The 21180-nt window shown below is 39.2% G+C and overlaps 1 protein-coding gene across 1 annotated transcript in view; it reads right to left on the bottom strand.

The window, feature by feature from the left end:
- The window catches only part of TMTC1 (transmembrane O-mannosyltransferase targeting cadherins 1), a 241159-nt gene that overhangs the window by 102252 nt on the left and 117727 nt on the right, over nt 1–21180 (bottom strand). The window contains exons 6-8 of the mRNA XM_045829232.1: nt 19857–19938; nt 18114–18217; nt 13349–13538 (exon numbers count right to left, since the gene is read on the bottom strand). Of these exons, the coding sequence (XP_045685188.1) occupies nt 13349–13538; nt 18114–18217; nt 19857–19938 (376 nt within the window). The remainder of the gene's footprint in view (nt 1–13348; nt 13539–18113; nt 18218–19856; nt 19939–21180) is intronic.

Genomic DNA, 21180 nt, shown 5'->3' with positions numbered 1-21180 from the left:
AGTTTTTTTACTAGAGTTTTGTTCTAGTCTTTCATTTGGACATGTTTCTTTGTCTTCTCATTTTAGCTGCTTCCTTGTGTCTGTGTCTATGTATTAGGTCGAGCTGCTATGTCTTCTGAGCTTGTAGAGTGATGTAATGTAGTAGGTGTCCTGTAGGGTTCAGTGCCACAGCCTCCCTATTCACCCAAGTTGGGCACTCAGGTGTCTCTGCCTCCCGGTGGGCTGTATATATCCTCCTGTTGTAATTGAGCTTTGATTGCTGTTGGTACGTCTATCAGAGCAATTTACTACCAGGTTGATGGGCTGCAAGTACTGGCTGTAACCACAATGAAGAATTAGCTGTGCACAGGCCTACCTTACAGAGCAGGACTTACTTCAGTGGGGCCCTGGTGCCCCCTGAGTCATCCTCATCAGTGTGTTGCTTGTGGAGGTGGAAGGGTGGTGTTTGAACATGGCCTGAAGCTGTCTACTCATTGCAATGGATCCGGGGCCTCCTAGGAGGTACAGGCCAGTGTCAGCTACCACCTGTACCCTGCCTAGGGCCTGCTGGCATAAGCTACAAAGTGATCTGCAGATTGCTGCCACTTGTGCTGGTCTTAGAGTTGCCAAGGGGAGGCCAAGCTGTGAACCAAAGCCAGCTGCCACTATTACTAGGCCTGGGGCCACTTATCTAGATATACTGGGCAAACCAAACTAGATGCTTCTTGTTTGAGAGCTTTTAGGAAAGTTTGAAACATAAGCCAAGACAGACCATTTGTATGGAAAAGCTACTGGAAACAACTTAGGTGGGCCCACATGTGGGTGGGGCAGGATCTCAGGAAATCACCACAGTGGAACAAATAGCCACAGCCAGATGCACGGAGGCTCAGATACAGTGCCTGCCTGCTGGCTCTGTGGGGCAAGGGCTCAGGAAAGGGACAATGGCCTCTGTTAACACCTCTGTCTAGGAGAAAGCTGCCCCTCCAGCTCTTCCCTTAATGCCAGACAGTTCAGTTCCTCACCATATATTCCTGGTGTGAACTGTTTATGTATAAATCTTAGAAATGTGACACTATGATATTCCATTTAATCTTATAATATATATTTTATTACATATATACATACACATATATATGAGGAATATATGAGGAATCAAGAGGGTGGATTTAGAAAATCAAAACAGTGGTGTTGCTGTAAGAGATATGTGTTGATACCAAAGCTAGCTGGGTGGATTCAGGAGAAAGAAGGGGGACAGGTATCAGCACTCCCATGAGACCCCATGGATTCAGGGGAAGGTTAATGGTGCATTACACAGGGTGTCTGAGAGAATCAAGGAGAGAAAATGTCAGCAGAAGGTCAATCTTGTGCCTGGATCCTCTCCAGAGCAGATGGTAGAAGAGAGGGAGAGAGACCACTGCTTAGAGACCTGAGTCTTACATTATGTCCACCCCATCCACTCTGGCTGAAGAAATGGTGATGACACAGTAATGCCACTGAATTCTAGGTCAAGAACTATAATTTAATAAGGTGACTAGTGCAGGAGGAAGGCAGGAATGATTAACCCATTTTTGCCCTTCTGTAAAATTCAACTAGAAACCAGGATGGATTTAACAATGCAAGTAAAGTCATGGGTGAATTTAGCTTTGAGGAAGAAGAAACGGAGGCAGAGGAAAACTAAATGCATTTTTGTAAATAGCTCTGTTCCAATGAAATATGCATGCCTGGCAGAAGAAGTCTTCTACTTATGATTATTGCTCAAACATTTTTGTTAAGGAGATATCCCTCTGCCAAAACCTTCCAAAGCAGGACACTTATTTTTTGCAAGAATAAAGATGTTTTACTTTTTTCATACAGTGAGTCACACTCACTAAAAAGTATGATTCATCTACCCACTTGGAATTGTCACACAGAAGATAGCCCTTCTCCTTGTAATCTAAAATGAATAAACAGAAGGAAGCACAAAAATACCACAGCTCTAAACAGTAAAGATCTGAGTATTTTATAGCAGCATTTTTAAAAAACTATACTTCAGCACTGGCTGGTGTGGCTCAATGGATTGAGCGCCAGCCTGTGAACTAAAGGGTTCAATTCCCAGTCAGGGCACATGCCTGGGTTTGGGCCAGGTCCCCAGCTGCGGGGATATAAGAGGCAATCAGAAATTGATATTTCCCTCTCTCTCTTTCTCCCTCCCTTTTCTTTAAAAATAAATAATTAAAATATTTAAAAAAGGAGTATACTTCACCATACTTTAGCAAATAAATTATAGAAAAATGTTTGGCTTTCTTCAAGTTTATGATATATGAAAGTAATAAGAAATTTAGTATACTCTCTTAACAGCTAAAAAAAAGTGAGATTTACTTGTACACTTTAGCTCCTAGGGAAACTACTATTAATTGTGGATTTGAGTCCTGTAATCTGTTAATATATCCATCCCAAATCAAAGTATCTTCCATAATCAAGATATGTTGCATCTCCTTCAATAAGATCCACTTTCTTTCTTGCTTCTGAAGCGTACATTGTTAAAAGTTGGGTGGATCATTATATTTCATCAGAAGTTGTTAAAAAGCTTTTTTCCCAAATAACTGACTTGATTAAATAATGCTCATCCCTAACCTTTAAATGTGCATTCACACATCCTGCTTACTAAAGCTTAAAAGGGCAAGTGTAATCAGCTAATAAATATAGCAAAGGATGGAAACAAAGGCCCCGTGTTTTAAATTATATCAAATAATTTTCTGAGTTCAGACATTGAAATACCTTTTTTTTCATTAGGACTGCTTTGTACCAAACAGCAACATAAATCTCCAAAATGTATATAAGAGAGGTTGAAATGATCTGTATGAGGTTTGACATAAAGACACAAGTAAGAATTTGACCACATAATGCCTAATTGGGACTCATTTTCCCTTGGAAAATCATATAAGGTCACAGAAAAAAATGATTTGCACAGAAAAACAAAGGGTAAAGCTATTTCTCCAACAAGCCTTGGCACTGAATGACTCCCAAGTGAAGGCACGTCACAGCGAGCAGAAAAATAGAGTTCACTGGCGAGAGTTACCCAGTCCAAAAGGAACTATGCTCCCCTGGAATGGAGAGAATTTTCAAGGCAATGCCAAGAAAGCTGACATTAATAAATGTTCTTCCTAATTAATCACTTTTTAATACCAAATGCCAGAGTCGTGGGCCACAAACTGACTAAGCCAATTTGGCCATTGAACGTCGCCAGGTCCTCTGTAAATGCTGGTAACCTCTGGCAATTACAGCCAGACGGGATATAAAAACAAAAGCAAGGTTTAATGAAATTCTGCCAAAAGTGCAACCACTTACTGGCAAACAGTCCATTGGCTAATCACGAAGCTGGAGGAAGTCCTTTCTCTGTCGCCTAGCTTGCTTCCAGGAGTCTTCTGTGAACGGAACTATATTCTGAAGCAAGAACAGCTTACTTTCTACTCAGGTAATGCACAGAGTACTTTCTCAAGTGTCTCCTTTCTTAATTCATCAGCTAAGCAGGTGAAGATACAATTTTTAACTTTCTCCAGTTAGAAGAAATATTGTATGCAGAGAGGTACATGCAGTGTCACTTTGGAAACTGCCGCTTCATACATCTATTCTAGGTGACACTCACTTGCTCACACTGTACCATTTCATAGACAGTCACATCATGTGCTTATCCCATCATGAGTCTTAGCAGTCTCAGTCACTGTATTGAACACAGAAGAAGTTCTAACTACAGCCTCACTATAATGGAAAATAAGAATTCCATGAATATGTTTCAAGGTCTTATTTTTCACTTGGTATTGACTGGTTGGAAACTCGAACTCTAAAATACATGGGTTCAAAGAAATCCTTTTACATGGGGTACTGCTAAAGGAAAAATAATAGGATTTGTTGGTGCTGTGGTGGTGGCTATTGTTTTTGAAGGTACAAATAAGGCAGTAAAAAAAGGGTTTAAATGCTGCCCAAGAATGGACTTCAAAGTTCTCATTCACCCACCCTCATATATCTACGCCAATACTTTCCAAATCACGTTTCAAAAACACTGAACCTGCAAGAAACCCATAAAAAGGGTTCCAAGTTCAAATAAATCTGAGAAATGTCATTTACTCTACACCCCATTTGAAAACTCACAAGGCTGCTTAGAGCACAGTAAAGGCTTTGTGAAGTCCCCTGGTTAGGAAAAAAAATGTTTAACTAGCGCTTCTGAAATGCAGACTCTTTCTTCAGGGTAATTTTATTTCTGACCTGTATGATGCTAGGGCATGATCTGAAAAGTGCTGGTGTATGTATGGTGTAAACTGCTCAAGCAGAAACAAGTTTGCACCTTAGCAGTTTCTAGTGCCTGTCTCCCAAATCATCTCACTGTCTGAAAACAGAAAATGTTCCCCGCATCTCAGAGCTATAGCCTTTATGCTACAGTCGAAACACATTTTCTAGTGTTCATTTTTGGGAAATGTGAAAGAGCTGGTTGCCATTTTCCAGGTTAAAAAAATATCACTATACGTTTAGAGAACTTAAGCCATCTATCAGTACAATGTTGGCTCCAGCCAGAGTAAGTCCTGAGAGCAGGAAGGTTTCCTGGCAGGTCAGAGGCATGTTTAGATCATATCTGTGTTCAGAAGGATAATTCTCCCAGAGGCTGGGGGAAGTGGGGCAAGAATGGAATGCAGATAGATAAAACCAGGCTCTTCCAGGTAGCTACTAGGTTTTGTTTACTTTTATTCTCCATAGTCAGTATATTGCTTGAATATTTAATTCACTGAACCAATGAGTGGTCAATGAATTAAATATCTAACATTTTACCTGTTTTCCTCTCCAAGTACACCATTCTGTACCTACATATTCCCTACACAGTTAATTTGCTTATCTCTAAATACTCTGCCAGCTTTTAAGACCAGTTTCCATTTCTATCTCACAACTATAGAGGTGGCTGCTAACTGTGACTGGTCATGCTACTCAGTCCCCTCTTGCCTGTGAGAGACACAGAAAATACAGGAGCATTGAGGGTACTATGGTACACTCCCAAATCATTTGCCTTGTCAAAGTACTCATGAAAATTTTCCCATCCTGAGCAATGGTTGTCTTGGGAAAACATAGTCACAAATTATTCATTTATTCAACATATACATATTTTTGTGGTCTCTATGTTTTATTTGGGCATTGTGTTTTTAGATAATCATTTAAGGAATTTGTCATCAATCACCTGTCCCCTTTGTATTTTCCAGGCAGTACTCTACATTCTTTGGAATACACCCATTAACAAAAAAGACAGACACAAAATAATCTCTACCATTTGAGGGGGAAGAGGGGGGGAAGAGAGAGAGGGGAGAGAGACAGAGAGACTGCCTAGTAAGGGGTATCTGCAATGTAAGGTGGGCAAGAGGTGGATTGCAATTATAAACATGGTGGTCAGGGTAGGTCTCATTGAGAAAGTGGCAATTAAGCAAAGGAGATGAGGCAGCCAACCATGGAACTCATTTCATAGTAGGCCATGAGTTTGGGAAGGAACAAGAGAGATAATGGAGTGGGGGTGGGCTGGGACCAGATCATATGAAAACTTTTAGGCCATTATAAAGACTATGAGTGATTTTTACTGTGAGAGAAATAAGGAGCCACAGGAAGATTTTAAGTACAAGAGGGAGAGGCTCTGCTTTCATTTTTAAAGACTCATTCTGGCCACTGCATTGAGAGTAGACTGGACCACTGGCACAAAGGGAGAAGCAGAGAGATCAGGTAGGCAGTTACGGAAATAATCCAGGTGTGACTTGGTGGTGGCTTAGCCCAGGGAGATTGCAATGAAGTTGGAGAGACGTTGTCAGATTCTAGATATATTTTGAAAGTATAGTTTATAGGATTTATTGATGGACTGGATGTGTTATTAGAGAGAAGGACAGAGAGGAAACAAGGAAACACAAATAATTTTGTTTTGAGCAACTAGTAGAACACACTGAGATAGAAAATAACAACCACCACTGTGGAGTAAACAATGAATGGCTAAGTTCAGGAGTTAAACGTCGGAATGTTGAGTTTGAGATGTCCGTGGGAAAATTCATACTTTGCTTTCTGAACAACCCCAGGTACCATATATGAGTTTGTCCAGAAGGTATCCAGCCATGTAATATAAAAAATAGACACATTTTTGGAGAAGATAAAAGAAACATTGTACAAAGGACAATGATACCTCAGTGCCCTTCGAAGTAGGCACCTTGGGACCTCACACAGTTCTCCCAATCGTCATCAGCTGCCCTGTCATATTTTCCTGAATCTCATTGATGGTCTGAAATCTTGTCTATTTCAAAGGTGATTTTAGTTTTGGGAAAAGCCAGAAGTCACAGGGCACCAAGTCTGGGCTATAGAGGGACTGAGTCACCTGGGTGATTTTATAATTCACCAAAAAACTCTGCACAAGATGTAATGCATGAGCAGGCATGTTGTCATGATGAAGCTGCCAATTGCCAGTTGCCCATAGCTGTGGCCTTCTGAATCATCCAAATAATTTCCATGTAAGAATGTTCCAGTTTAACACAAAATTTGGTGCAGATTGATTGCTCTACTACCTCATTTTGAATGCAACAGCTACACGGCACATGTGCTCATTTAATGGCATCTGTTGGCCCCACTGACTAGTATAGTGAAGTCATTATTGTTCACGCATGCACACTCCAGCCCACTCTCCTTGGCTGCCAGGTTACATCAATGTTGTGCAAAACATTCTTGTTAAATTAACAATGACTGGACTTCTTCTGGACAGACCTCATATATTATTTCATTTATTCTTATTATATTTCAGGTTAGAAACAAGTTTGAAGACCTTATCATTAGTATGCTGATGAATAGCAATGTAGATGAGAGAGAATCATAAAAACTCATATTACAAACTTGCTTTCTTTCTAATATTCTATGCTCCCTCTTTAGACAAAGCAACATGTAAAAATAAGGTATTTTGGGTTTTATGGGGGCGGGGGTTGATTATCTCCAGTTGTATTGATCACAACTGCCATCCCTTTATAGGGTTGCCGGGCAATCAATCACCGGTTTCCTTTGTATTTTCCGATACAGTCAGTAATTTCCAATGGGCTTTCTGTTTAGAGGGACTTGTTTTAGCTACTTTTATCTCAGAGTCCTAATTACATATTTCATGGTTTTCTTAAAACAAGACAGAAAAGTCTGCTCCTTTAAACAGAAATTTTACTTCCTGAATGGAAACACTAAGGACAGAATGGCTCCAGGAATAACTAAAATGTCTTTTCACCTTTGTAAGAGTTTAAAACAGTCAGAAGCAGTATAAGTGGTAATAAATTGCTCTTATGAGAGTGTGAATTATTAAGTTAAAAGAAATAAAAAGTTACAAATTAAGATTATCACTCAAAAGGTAGCAATTATTTTGAGTAAAAGCAAATAATATAGACTATTAAAATCTTGCTGAGACTCATAAAGTATAAAATCAAGAAAAACAATAAACGCTTACTGATGTCTAAAAAGTCCTTTTTTCCATTATGCAACTAATTCTCCCATTAATAAATTCAGCAAGTCTTCTAACTAAGGTATAAGCATCAGAGGCGTAGGTAAATCATTTTCTAATTAAAGAATGTGACTTGTGACAACATAATTGCCCCGTGAAGGCAAAGATTAAAACAAACTATTTCAAGATGTAAAAAACTCCAGCCAGGCCTAGATCAAAAGCCAAACAAAGCACCTCAGGTGTAAGTGAAGTGTGTATTACACAGAACCCGAGGAAGAAAGACTTGTGTAAGGTTCAGATGGAGTACAAGGAGAATGACTTCACAGGTGACATACTAATAACGGACAGAAAGGAATGCCTTGGGAAGACTTCGCTTGAGGGCTCTATATTCAGGGAGCCGCTGCATTTAAAGTTGTGTTTCTAGTGTCTGTTTTGTTCCGGTCCTCATCACTAAGGAGGGTGGAGAAATGCAGCAATGACAGTAAGTTTTAAGAAAAACAAAAAGAAAAGAAAATGATTTTTTTTATATCCTGCCTATTTTGCTAAAATTTCAAATACTTTAAAAACATCTATAGTATTTCCATTGTTTGGTGTTTTAGGTGGCAATTCTTACGTTCATTTGTAAATAAGTCCGTGATACTTGTCATTATTTCCTTTCCCTTGATAAATATTCACTTTTTAACTAACAGAGTAGTTTTATGTTAGGATTCCATGTTTCTGATACATTTGAACATACCTACTTCCAAATTCCAAAATAAGCTAAAGGATTAAAAACTTCACAATGTTACTGCCATTGGCTCTTAGGTCAAGAATTTAGCCTCTATTACTTAGGAGGGAATAAAAGGGGAGGGGCAGAGTCAATCTTCAGTACATTACACATTTTTGATCATGTAAAGCATGATTGCATATTGAAATATATACAGTCAAAAAAGTCAAACGAATTGTGTTTTTCATGCATTTTTTTTCCTACAAAACAGAAACAGGAACCTTTACTGTGCTCCTGACAATAAGCTATGACAATTCCATGATGATGGTGATGGTGATGATGACGACAAAGACTATAAAGACACCTGACAGGTTCCCAGTGCTTCACACACGCCAGTCACTGTGCCGAGTGGCACATGGCTCACACTAGTTCAACCACCTGTGACCCTAGAACAAGGCTGAATGAAGTGACTCACAGCAGGTTGGCGGCAGAGCCTGGCCTCTGCCTCAGCTCAGTGCTGACTGCTCAGTCACTCCACTGCACAACTTCCCCTCCTCCAGCCTCAGGACTCTTAATCTGGAACTTTGGGCAGTACCCCTTCCCGCGCATATGTGGGCTGCCTCTGACACAGAGGTGAGACTGGCTCCTATCTGAGGCTTGGAGCCATGAATTTAAAGTAGACTACCAAATGAAATTAAGGTGATAGAACATAAACCATAATTTGTATCACAAATAGCAAAGCAATGACATAAAAGTATGTAGGAAAAGGCAGTCCCCATACATATTTAAATATATTCTATTTTACAATGTGGTGCAGACTCAACTTTCCTATCTGCCAACACTGCATCTGATGGAGCAGTAAGGTCATTTTCAAACTCTCATCATAACAGTGATATAAACAGAAATCTCAGCTTTGGAGCATGACCTAAGAACTAAAGTTAATTATAGCCACTGACCTTGAAAGCCATGACCCAAATAGCTGGGTGTTATCACATAGGTAAAAAGGTGGCAGGGGGCAAAGCCAGTTGAGCACAGTGGCAAGAGGCTGGATACACTGGGCTGGCCAAACCTGAAACAGAGAGGCATCCCAGACAATGGCTACTCCCTTGACTGGTGGTCATGGACACACAAACTGTGCCAAGATATTATTGACCTCTTCTGTCAGTGATTGCAATGGTCCCAAAGCAGGACAAATTAGATGGGTTGTAAATGGGAGAGAAAAACTGGACTTTTAATATTCTGGGGAGGATTTTTATGAATTGAGGACAGAAAAAGAATGGAGAACATGGAGTGTGCAGAGAACAGGAACTGGAAAGAGAATATAGTCCAGAAATTTGAAAGAAAAAAATCAACATTGGCACAGAGCCATTCACCATTAAAAACAATCTACATTCCTTAAGTTCAATTTTATTTCACCATTTAGTGTATTAAAACAACATGCTTATTTTACCAGGTTACATAATGGCTATTCTAGAATTTATAAGTTACTCCACAGTAATCTGCGTGCCACAATAAATTAACCTATTATTTGGCTAAACAAAATGCAAAATAATTTTTAGATCTGAAAGCATGTTCAATTTGATTGTGTGGGTCTGTGGCAGTACAATGTCCTATACCAGGGGTCAGCTGATTTACGATACAATGGCAGAACTGAACCATTGTGACAGACTGTATGTCCAGCAAAGCCTCAAATATTTACTATCTGGTTCTTTTCAAAAAACGAAAAAACTGTTTCCATCTCCTACTCTATCCCACTGTACTACATTTTTTCCCCTTAAGCTGCTCCAAGTCCTTTATGGAATGAGGTAAGAATGTCAATGAGCAAATAATCAATTTCCAATAGTGGCTCTCATTCCATTGTCTCCTTGTTGAGATATGTGGGGGCTTGAAAGAAGAGAGATCTAAGGCTGACGGTCACTGTTTGCCCATCCAATAGCTATCGTTCTTTTAACCAGCGTATTGATGGGGTTGTGATTTGGATTAGCATGGGGGCTAACTGAGCAAGGCTGAGGTCAGGCACAAGGGGAGATCCTGAGATGAATGCTTCTCCCCTACTGAGCAAATACATTAGTCCCACCCCATCCTACCCCTCCACTTCCACCAAGTTGTCACTAGAGGTCACCTCCATAGGTCAGGCTGCAGATTGGTCCTGCCGTAGACATGAAAATCTGACTTCTTCTCTGGGGCCCAGAGGTGTGGCCTAGGATTCATGTCAGGTTCAAGGAATGATGTGCAATGCTATGAATAGATTAGGACAAAACAGTAAACTCTCCTACTAAAATTAAAAATAAAACAAAACAATTCTGAAAGCCCCATACTTGGGAAAAGGGACTCAAAGGACACCGCACTGTTGAGGTTGTTATGAGGAAAGTTGTGTATCACTAACCCCCTTCTTCTTTCCTTGTGTTTTACTTTTACAAGCATGCCACAAGATTGTAAAAGCTGTAAAAATAGCTCAAAATATAGGACACCCTGTGAGAATGTAATAAAGAATCAATAACAAATAAACTACTCTTAAATATAATTTAATGGTATTTCCTCTGTAATGCAGGACAAGCACATTAGAGGACATGGGAAAGGGGCAGCTATAAAGAGCAGGACCAATGGTACTACCAGCTGTTCTCAGCAACCCCATCAGACTGACTGCTGTCCACATATACATCGCCATTGACTGCAGGTCAACCATCTGACAGACATACAGTCTGTAAGAGTCGTAAAGGAAAGCCCAAGTGCATTTTCAGCCTGTGGTTGTCCTGATATATAAACATTCACTATTCACAGAAGAAAATGGAATAATCCGACTTACTCATGATTTAAATATTGTCTTTTTCTACTGTACATACATTCCAACAAAGTGATTATCTTCATCACTAAAAATAGGAGCAAATTAGTTCACTCTGCAATTCATTGTTAGAAAGAATTCAGTCCAGTAATGAATCTCTAGATTGTTATCTTTGTTACATTATACAAATTCAATGTACTGCTAGTGAATCAAGGGATGAAGAAGGGGCACAAAATACAACAAATTCTACATTTAAATTCCTAAAGATGCCAAGTGAGCTCTTCTATGATACATAATAAACTACTCCTTGAGCTCTTAAATTTCTCATGCCATGAAAATAGGAAAAATTATAAACAATCTTTTTATGTATTTACTTTCTGGAGGTTTTATTTATTTTTAGAAAGAGGAGGAGGGAGGAGGGAAAGTGGGGTAGAAAGAGGGGGTGGAGAAAGACAGAAACATCAATTAGCTGAGTCTTATATGTAGCCCAACCCAGGGACCACACCTGCAAAGTGGGCACGTGCCGGGCCTGGGAATCCAGCTGCAACCTTTCACTTTGTGGGATGACACCCAATTAACTGCTCCACATTACTCAGGGCGACAAACAATCTCTAAGGTGTTCCTGCAGTTAGCTCAGAAAGAAGTCTCTCAGATTCTGTATCCCTGTTCTCCCACTCCATCCTGGACAAGGTGCTTGTCAAAAGTCAAACACCTACTCCTGAGCTACTCACTTACAGGGGTACTTCTACCGGGCGTGGCAGTGGTCTGAAAGAGCCTGCAATTTGTAATGGTATCTAACTTTACTTACTTGTATAAAGAAAGAATTTTTGTTTTTAGTGAGTGTAAAAATGTATAAGAACAAATGTTCAAAGGAAGCTTATGGAGGTGGGGTTTGAGGGAGTGATTGGGAAATAACAAACCTGCTGTTTTATTCATTACATGTGTTAATTTGTAGCTTTGTAAAGTCAATTATTAAAATATTAATTAAAAAATCAGGTAGGAATAAATACAATTGTAATGGGGTAGATTACATGATGCCCCCTCCTCCAGAGCCCTGGCTGATAACACAGAAGGATGACAGATCCTCTATTACTTCCATATCTCTTATTGAAAAGATTATCCTTTCTCAGTAACTTTGTCAAGAGTCCATTGATCATGTAAATGTGAGTTTAGATGGGGAATCTCAATTCTTTTCTATTTTCCTTTTTTTTACTATTATTTTTCCTGAGTTTGCGTCACACTCCTGTTTCTTCACATATTCAGTAATATTAAAAACTAGATGTTGTATGCTATGCATTGTAGTGATTCTATTCTATTTTGCTCTTCTGAAATATGCTGGTTTTCCTGTTTTATTACATGATGAACTTGCCCGGAGTCAAACTAAAAAACTTGTTTTTCTACAGAGAGCTGAAATTTTTGCTCAGATTTTTTTTCTTTTCCCTGACTCTCTGGGGTATTTCTCTAGTGCCTGGATAGTTTGTGATCAGCCAATGATTTCAGTGGAGGTTATACATAAACAACTTAAGCCAGTGAACTGTCTACTCTCTGCTACCCAAGCTATATATGGGTTGAGGAATTCATTCAGATTTGCAGCAAATAAGTAAGTCTCCCCAGGCTTTCAAGTTTGCTTGTGCTCCCTACGGGATACCATGCACACGTGCTGTTGGGCAGTCGGCCATGAATGCTTAGAGAGCATATTATCTCAGCCCTTACATAGATAGCTCTTTGCTTCCAAAATCTCCCCGCTAAATTTCTAGCTGCTCTGATTTCTCCCAAAGCAAATCAGCCACCCCTAGCCAGTCAACCAGTTCTTAACATGGGTCGATGGGGCTGGGGAAGGGGGGAACTGGGAGGATGAGAAGACCCTCAGGCGTCTTACCCAATTCAGTAGCAATTTTTCATAAGTAAACATTTTCAAGTTCTTTGCTGACATTCATCATTTTTGAAGTAGTTGCAGTCAATAATTTTTCTAGTTTTATATCATTTTTTATGAAGTGAGTATCACCCAACTGAGGCAGGCAGTCATCAGTGGAAGTAGAGTCTTAAATGTAATTCAAGTACTTATGCATATATTATTATTATCTCACTTAACATTACATGATATCAAACAAATTACTTCAAAAAGTAACCAACCACAGCAGAAAAAACATATCTTGTTTGCAAGCATTAAATTTCAGATCTAATTTCTTCAGGGTCAGTAGAAACAGCAGAAGAAATATAATTAAGGTGACCATGGCCTGTCAAACCCATTAAGGTCTTTAAAATATATATTGCCTACCAGGAAAATTTTAAATACAGAAAGTTTTTTAGACAAAACAGTAGATTCAATTTAGACCCAGACCTCCAGCTGAGAAAGAAAGCATTAATGACTATAGATTATATATCTTCAAATGCAGAGTTTGTTTACATTTAAGAAAATTACCTTGAAGGCAGCTAAACAGTGCAGGCTCAATAAGGCCATCACAACTGCCAGGAGGACGGTGGCTAAATTCCGCATGTCCCATATGGTCTCCACCAGAGGAATACTGCCAACCTGCCAGTCATAGCACAGGGTAACAGGTGCAAGCAGGAGCCACATGTTGAAGGCCAAGAGGTAGGAATACGTAAGGAATCTACAAAGAGAAAAAGACTCGCTGAAACATGGCTCGAAGCCCATGACATTCTGTAAACATTCATTCACCCTGTGTCTATTAAACAGCATTTCTACACTGGCAACATTGTCTTTCAGGAAAAGATTCAATCAGAAGGAGATCCTTTAGTCATTAAATTGATCATTTTGGAAAATATCGAATAGTTTCTAGTCACTGTGGTAGATGCTGGCCTTTCAAAGGTGGATAAGTATTGACCTAGTTTCCATGACATATACTTTAAAATTATCATGCAAATAAAGACATTATGACCTGAGATAAATGCTCTGAAGGAAAAGTTTGATGAAAGCATACAACAGAAATGCTGCCCCACTGGGTAGGAGTCCCTGGGTAAGAGACATTTGAACTGTCTACTTTTAATAGTACCCAGGATCCAATAGTAGATATGAAAATATTTAATGATTGTAATCACAGACTGATTATCATTTTATAGCAAGTTGATCCATATTGAACTATTTCCAAAAAATCAAAATAGCTGTGGTAGGGAGATGGAGTATCTTATTCACAAATGGAAGAACTAGCCTTGAAGAGGAGGCAAGAACAAAGGTCCTTGCTAACCAGAACAGCCAGGTGGACCCAGGGAAGAAAATACGAATGGGGGTGTTACTATGTTTCCTGGCTGCGTCTAGGCACTGCGATAAAGTGGAAAACATTCTGACTTAACCCCTTCCATTTGGGATAAAGAAAATGGAATTTATTTAAATATCCAGTCAACACAAATTCCTTAAGTAGTGTTCTTGACCCTGACAACTGCAGAAGTCTCAGCACATGACAGACTGCATCCTAACCTCTGCAGCAGGAAATGACCAAACCCAAGCATTGCTCCCAGCAGCCTAAGGCCATAGTCCTAGGATGGTCCAGCCTCCCACTAAAACGCTTGCCTGGGAAAACTCATCACTGCCAGAATTTACTGTTTGTTCTAGCTGATACCTGAGGAGAGGCCTCTGCCCTCCCTTTTTTTAGAGTGTTTACCTCAATGGGCTTACAGTTGTGAATATGTATGTCTTACAACTCAGAAGTGTCTTCCTCAAGGACCAGACAGCTACTGCATTAAAATGCCATCATCAGGAAGGATAGGGCTTATCTCCTAGTCTCTTTAGGAGGACACATCTTCACTTCGAATACTGCCAGCAGGCTCCACCAGCCAAATCACAGTCACATCGACTAATCTTTGTCATTCGTCACCTCCGACTCTGCGGAGCCCCAGTTCGGCCCCTCTCTCATTCTCCTTTTAAAGCATCCAGTCAGCTGTGCACAAATCAGAAGGGCCCTCAGCTCTTCCCCTCACTGTCAGCAGTTACTGAATAAACTCCGTTTTCTCTGCTTTAACTAATGTCCAGCTGTGTTTAGCTTTGACATCCTAGATGGGATTAAACAAAATCATGAGATAATTTCTCTGTTTTCGAAGAACGTACAATCCAATAGTGAAAATGGGATGCACAGAATTAAAGAAGCAGAATGAGACAGGCACCGTAAGACTGTGGATTGTGAAGAAAAGTCCTCCCCTATTTCTCAGATTCCTTTGGAAGGACTCTCGGATTGCAAAGTGGGTAGATGAGAGAATTTCTAAGTTACTTTCTAGTGTGATGAGTCAAATCACCTTGAAATCCTGTCAACAGGTAGCTACTAATTTGGCACATCCTTCCCAGACCTTCCCCACTGATCCCCTTCCCTTGCCTTTTATTCCTCCAAGGTTGGCAGTCGAAAATGGTTAACAATGATCAGATGAGGCTCAGGGATGGAGATCATTCATTGGCCCAACTCTCAAGTCCAAACACAGAAATGGGTCAAAGGAATGGGGATACTGCAATGGTGTTTCCCAACACTCTCCTCTCTGTTATTTTTAATAAAATCGTAGTGTACCAACAGTGTTGTATATACTACAAACTTTGTTAGTTAACAAAAATTAAAACAAAAAATTGCTTTATCCCTTTTAGGCATGGGCCTGAGAAATTGTCTTACAAGAAGGCCATTGCCATAGAAAGATAATTGGGTCACTTTGTGCTTCTATTTTTCACAGAGCTTCCAACCTACCTAAAATTCTTAGCTCAGTACACTTCTCTGTGACAATTTTAAGGAAGAATGCTGAACCATCAAATTTAGCAGGAAAATCACTCAGCTTTGTTGCTCAGTTATACTCCAGGTCTTAAAAATTACTTTGAAAAATAGTATCTCTTTTTCTTGATACGACAGTTATAAGCAATAGTTATTAATGGCTGTAAAAAACTATTAGGTGAAAAGTTAATGAATGGATCAGGCTAAATCAGGTGCCTGGAACTCACTAATTAACTTTAACATCACAGAAAGTGAGCCTAACAGGCAGATGCCCTCCAGGTGGATTTGCATACCTAGGAAGTCACCTTGTCAAAAAAATCAATAGATAAATTTGAATCTGATCATGCCCTTTATTATACCAGGTTATATCAAACACAGAAAATGCTGGAACGTGCTAAATGACACCACAAGCTTGCAATGTGCAAAATCCAGGATGATGCAGACTCCCAAGAACAAAGGATGGCAGTTTCTTCAACAAATGATAGGAATGGGATCGGGGTAGTATGCGGGTAGGGCAGGTGGCAGAAAGAAGAGGGACACTGATGAAATTATAAGTCTTAAAAGACGTATCAAACAAAGAACAGATTTTGTTTGGATGCTAATTCAGACAAACAACTATTAAAAATAACTAATCATAGCACAAAAAAATTGAAACAATGATGGTATATATGATATTAGAGATTTGTTAATTTTTTAAGTATGGTAATGGTATTGTGCTTCTTTTTTAAGGACTCTTGTCTTTTAGAAATACACACTAAAATATAGGCATATAAATGAAGACGATATCTGGTATTTGCTTCAAAGCAAGGAGAAAAAAGAGGGCAGGGGTGTGAAGGAAACAGCCGGCCACAAGTTATGATTGTTGAAACTGGATGAAGGGCATGAGGAGATTCTTTATGCCATTTTCTCCACCTTTGCACAGATTTGATATTTTCCATAAAAAATGATATTGTTTTAAACTAGTGGAAAGAGCAAAAAGAGAACTGAGTCAGCTGCAGCCTGACTGTGAAACAGCTGCAGACTCTGTGCAGAAGTTTTTACTGGGATGTTTATTTCACATTTGCCCTTGTGCTTCAAGTTGTCCTCAGTTTCTTACATTTTCTCCTCTTACAATACCATATTGACAAAAGTAAACAAAGAATATTATTCTTAAAAAGTTAGGATTTCAATGGCATTAGGGTTTTTTTAAATGCTCATTGTGACTGTTTACAGACTATAACCCAAATAGGTTAGAAAGGTAAACCACAGACTAAAAGCAACTTTCCTTCCTATAACAATACATATACATTACAAGGGTAAGTTGACAGTTTTGTGGTAAATTAATAGTCATCCCTCAAACAAATAAGCTGACCTTGAGGTTGAATACCATATGACTTCTGAAGGTATATGCAAGATTTTTAAAATGCATGTACATGTTGTAAGTAATGAAAACAATTGTGACATAATATCTACTATAAAAATGGTGTAATCAATTGTATCCTTTGAAGGTATCCTTTTTGAGTGGAAAATAGTTCTTAAAGAAAGGTAGAAAAGACTAGGAACAATAAAAAAATATATACAAGGCAAAGAAAATGAAAAATTTACCAATTAATACATAGAAGGTAAAAAAATGAAGTAAAGCAAAGATCACTACCCTGGCATAAAAACAAAATTCAGCAATGTGTTGTCCCTAAGAGATACAATTAAACCAAAATAGAAATGGCTAAAGAAGCCAAGTTTTAATTTAGAACTATATACCATTGCAAAGCTCCCAAAATTGAAGGTTACTATTATGAAAATGATATTAGATGTTAAGTACATAAAACTAAAAAAATTTACGAACAGGGCATGATAATGTTTACATAATATACATAATATAATATAAATATTATAGCAACAATATATCCTGAAAAAATATATTAATATTGTCAAATATAATTATATCTGAAAGCCTCAAGCAGAACATCACAGAAGACTAAATAGATAAGGTATTACAAATCTTCTCAATGAACTAGACTCACTGATCAACATCCTTTCTTGATTCCATACCTCTAAATCTCTTACAGATGCATGGTAAGATACAATTAGCTGTATCTTAGCAACAACTGTTGTTCATTTTTGTTTGCCACTTTAATCCTCCTCACACGTTAATCTTACAAATTGTTATGACGTCCAATCAACCTCTATACAGCTCTGTGCATTGTTCTGTAACATTTGACACACGGGTCACTCACTAGATATTTATTATTGATGATAAGTGTTCAATAAAATGCTTGTTGAATAAACACACACATCTATATACACCATTATGAGAACAATAGCAATGATATGAAAAAATTGCACCATTTTTTAAAGAATTCCAATTGTATAAATAGTAGTTTATTTTCCACCCACAACCTGAATAGGACACCAATCCTCCTCCTCGTAAAATCCAACTTATCATTTAAGATTATAAAACAATTTAACAAATATCAGGTAAAGTTACAAAAGTGTATTTCCACTCACCTTGTAAGAATGTAAGGCGAAAATGAAGCTGGATTATCTTGCTCTGAAAAGAGGGGCATAGACCCTCCCATTATCCACAGACGGAAGTACAAAACCACAATCACCTTCGGGGGGGGGAGGGGAAAGAAGGTTCAGTAAGGAAACCATCACTTGCTGGGGTGAGACCCACCTTTCTGGAGGATATTTCCAGATGCTTTACAAATATTTTGTTTTGCAAACACTTTTTCTATTGAGCACTTCTATAAAATTCTACACATAAAACGAATTGGAAAAATGGAAATAGCAGAGGAGGGGGAAGAGGGAATAATGAAGGTGAGGAGGGAGCAGCAAGCAAATTCCTACCAACAACTGTCAGTATCACACACTTACTAGTAAATATACTAGGTAACTGACCGGGAAACTATAAGACCCAGGAACTGAACCTGTGCCACTGGTCTGCACTGCCCTATTTCATAACCATCCCACTCACATAACCTCAAAAAAAGTTAATTTAAATATCATAGGTAATACTGCTGAGTCCTGAATGAACACATTTGGAAATGTTACAACCCTTGAATGACACGAAGCAGAACACAATCCTCATGAAGGATTATTTCAACAACCCCGGGGAATGTTTTTGTGATACCCAATGGAATTTTATCACTAACTAGTGCTATCCTGCTGCGAAGATACTGGGGAATTCTTTACAAACATGTTTTGCCCCTTTTTCTGAAATCTTCTAGTCAAAGCTCTCTACCTCATTCAGTTTTTTCATACTTATCTTCTTCCATAAACATACTTTTAGGTTGAGAGAAAACTCACATTGTTAACAATAAATTCAAAGGCATTTTCATAAGTTTCCTGTCAAAACTCATTCTAAATCTTGACAGGAAATGTATGAGACACATCAACAGCAAAAGAGATTGGTCTCCTAATGTCCTTGAATAGAAACATCCAACAACATAAAAGGATGATTAATGTGACAGTCACCAAAGGCGACCACCAAGAATTCCTATCATCTTTGTACAAGCATTCTCCTCTGTCCTATCAAGAAGTGGACACATGTCCCACCCCCTTATATCTGGGTTGGTCTACTGTCGCATGAACCAACAGAATGTGGTGGAAGGTACACTGTGTCAGTCCTGGGCCTGACTCTACAGAGGCCCTGCAACTCTTGGGTTGTTCGAGAACCCAGCTGCCATGCTGCAATGAAGGCCTGGCAGTCCTACTAGTGAGAGCAGCCACGGCGAGGGGCCTTGACGATGAGATATCACAGAGAGACCACCCAGCCCAGCTGACAGTAGCACGGATTTAAGTGACCCCAGTAAAAATCATAATGAGAACCATCCAGCTGGATGCTGCCCAAACTATAGCGCTGAGGCCAGATATGCCCAAGTGGTTGTTTTAAGCCACTCCATTGTGGGGTAGTTGGTTTGCAGCAACAGATCACTGATATAGTGAGGTGTGACAACTCAGCCAAGACGACTCAGCCAAGACGACTCAGCGTCGGCACTCTGAAAGACACTTGTAAAACACTGTAGTTTGCACTGGCTGTGTCATGGCATTCACATGTCCCTAGAATTCTTTCACATGTCCCTTCTAATGCTTTCCAACATTTCTGGCATGTTAACTCTTTGACCCTAACCTCACATCAAGTTGTTAGACTCTGTTGCTGATTCTATTAAATAATCTGGATCATGCCTCTGAGCTAAGTTAAAGTGAAACATCCCTTATCATATATTTCAAAAGCACATATGTACTTACATAACTTATGACCAAAATGGCCCTCTTCAAGAATGGCCTCATGGTAAGCAGGAAATTTCTATTCCTGCTTGTTGTCAGATACCTGAGAGAGGAAAGAAAAAAAAATCTTAAATAAGTGCCAGCGTCAACCACAGGTCAACGTTCTCCTCTCCACGTGAATACGCTGCAGCTCTGGGAAAGGCCAGAAAAGTGTGTGTGGCTTCCAGAGTCAGGCCACCTGGGTTTCAACCCCCAGCTCTGCTGCTTCCTTTGTGGAGGACTTTGGGCAAGTTTTTTGACCTCCCTGCACATCTATTTTTCTCACCTGTAAAAGGGGGTATAATAATAGTATCTACTTCAAAGAAAAGTCATGACTAATAAATGAAATAATACATGGAACAAGACCTACTAGCACTATTGGCTCTAAGTCCTATCTACCCCAATAAGCCAGGCACTCTGGCGAGTATACCAGTCACAGGGATGGTCTTAAACAAAGTAGGAGTTTTTTCCTATGCAATTTGAGAAGTACAGTGTCTTCCAGCCACAAAACATTTCACAAATGTCTTAACCCTGAAAACTGAGGATGCCAAGGCTGTGTGAAATTAGGTCATTTATCCAAGGTAACAAAGTCAGCAAGCCCTGGTGGTGGGATCAGAGCTCACCCACACGCAGTGGATCATTTTCTCACCTGCCTATGGCCTCTGGAACCAAACGAGGTTATAAGCATGCGGACTTCCAGGGAAGCAGGAACCTGTGTAGACCCTGCTTCTGCCACGGGGCACTCACTCGCATGCAGTGGGAGCTCCACGTATCCACACAGAGGACACGCACCTTATCTTGCCGTGTATGCTGTGTATCTACACTTTTGGCCCAAACTTTCAGGGAAAAAAATCTTCCATTTTAATATTTTAATTCAATTTTTTATTTATGTATGTTTAGAAACAAAACCAATTATGGTATTCCAGAGCATTATTTTGCATACAGATATCATTATTACTTTTTAGAGTTACACTTTTAACACATAAGCACAAGTATAAAGGATTAAAAATATTTATATAGTCAGTACTACCCTCCAAAATTTGGGCAAAAAAGTGTGCATTATACATGGCAAAACATAGCTGGCTTTAATAAAGACAATGAAAGGGAAGTAAGACGTGGCTATTAACAAACCCCTAGGAAAAAACTAAAGCAAGGCATTTTCACCTACAAGCAAATTTCTGTATTTTAAAGTACAGAATGGAGGGGAAAATGTCAAATCAAATGGCATCATCCAGCAATCATTTTCCAACTTATCCTTGTTACCCTTATCCTTTTTCATTTTTTTCCATTACTCTTTTTAATCCAA

Source organism: Phyllostomus hastatus, unplaced genomic scaffold, assembly GCF_019186645.2.
Source record: "Phyllostomus hastatus isolate PE091 unplaced genomic scaffold, TTU_PhHast_1.1 phas_scaffold_93, whole genome shotgun sequence".
Taxonomy (NCBI): Eukaryota; Metazoa; Chordata; class Mammalia; order Chiroptera; family Phyllostomidae; genus Phyllostomus; species Phyllostomus hastatus.
The sequence above is the reverse complement of the archived record's forward strand: the minus strand, read 5'-3'. Positions and strand labels throughout refer to the sequence as shown.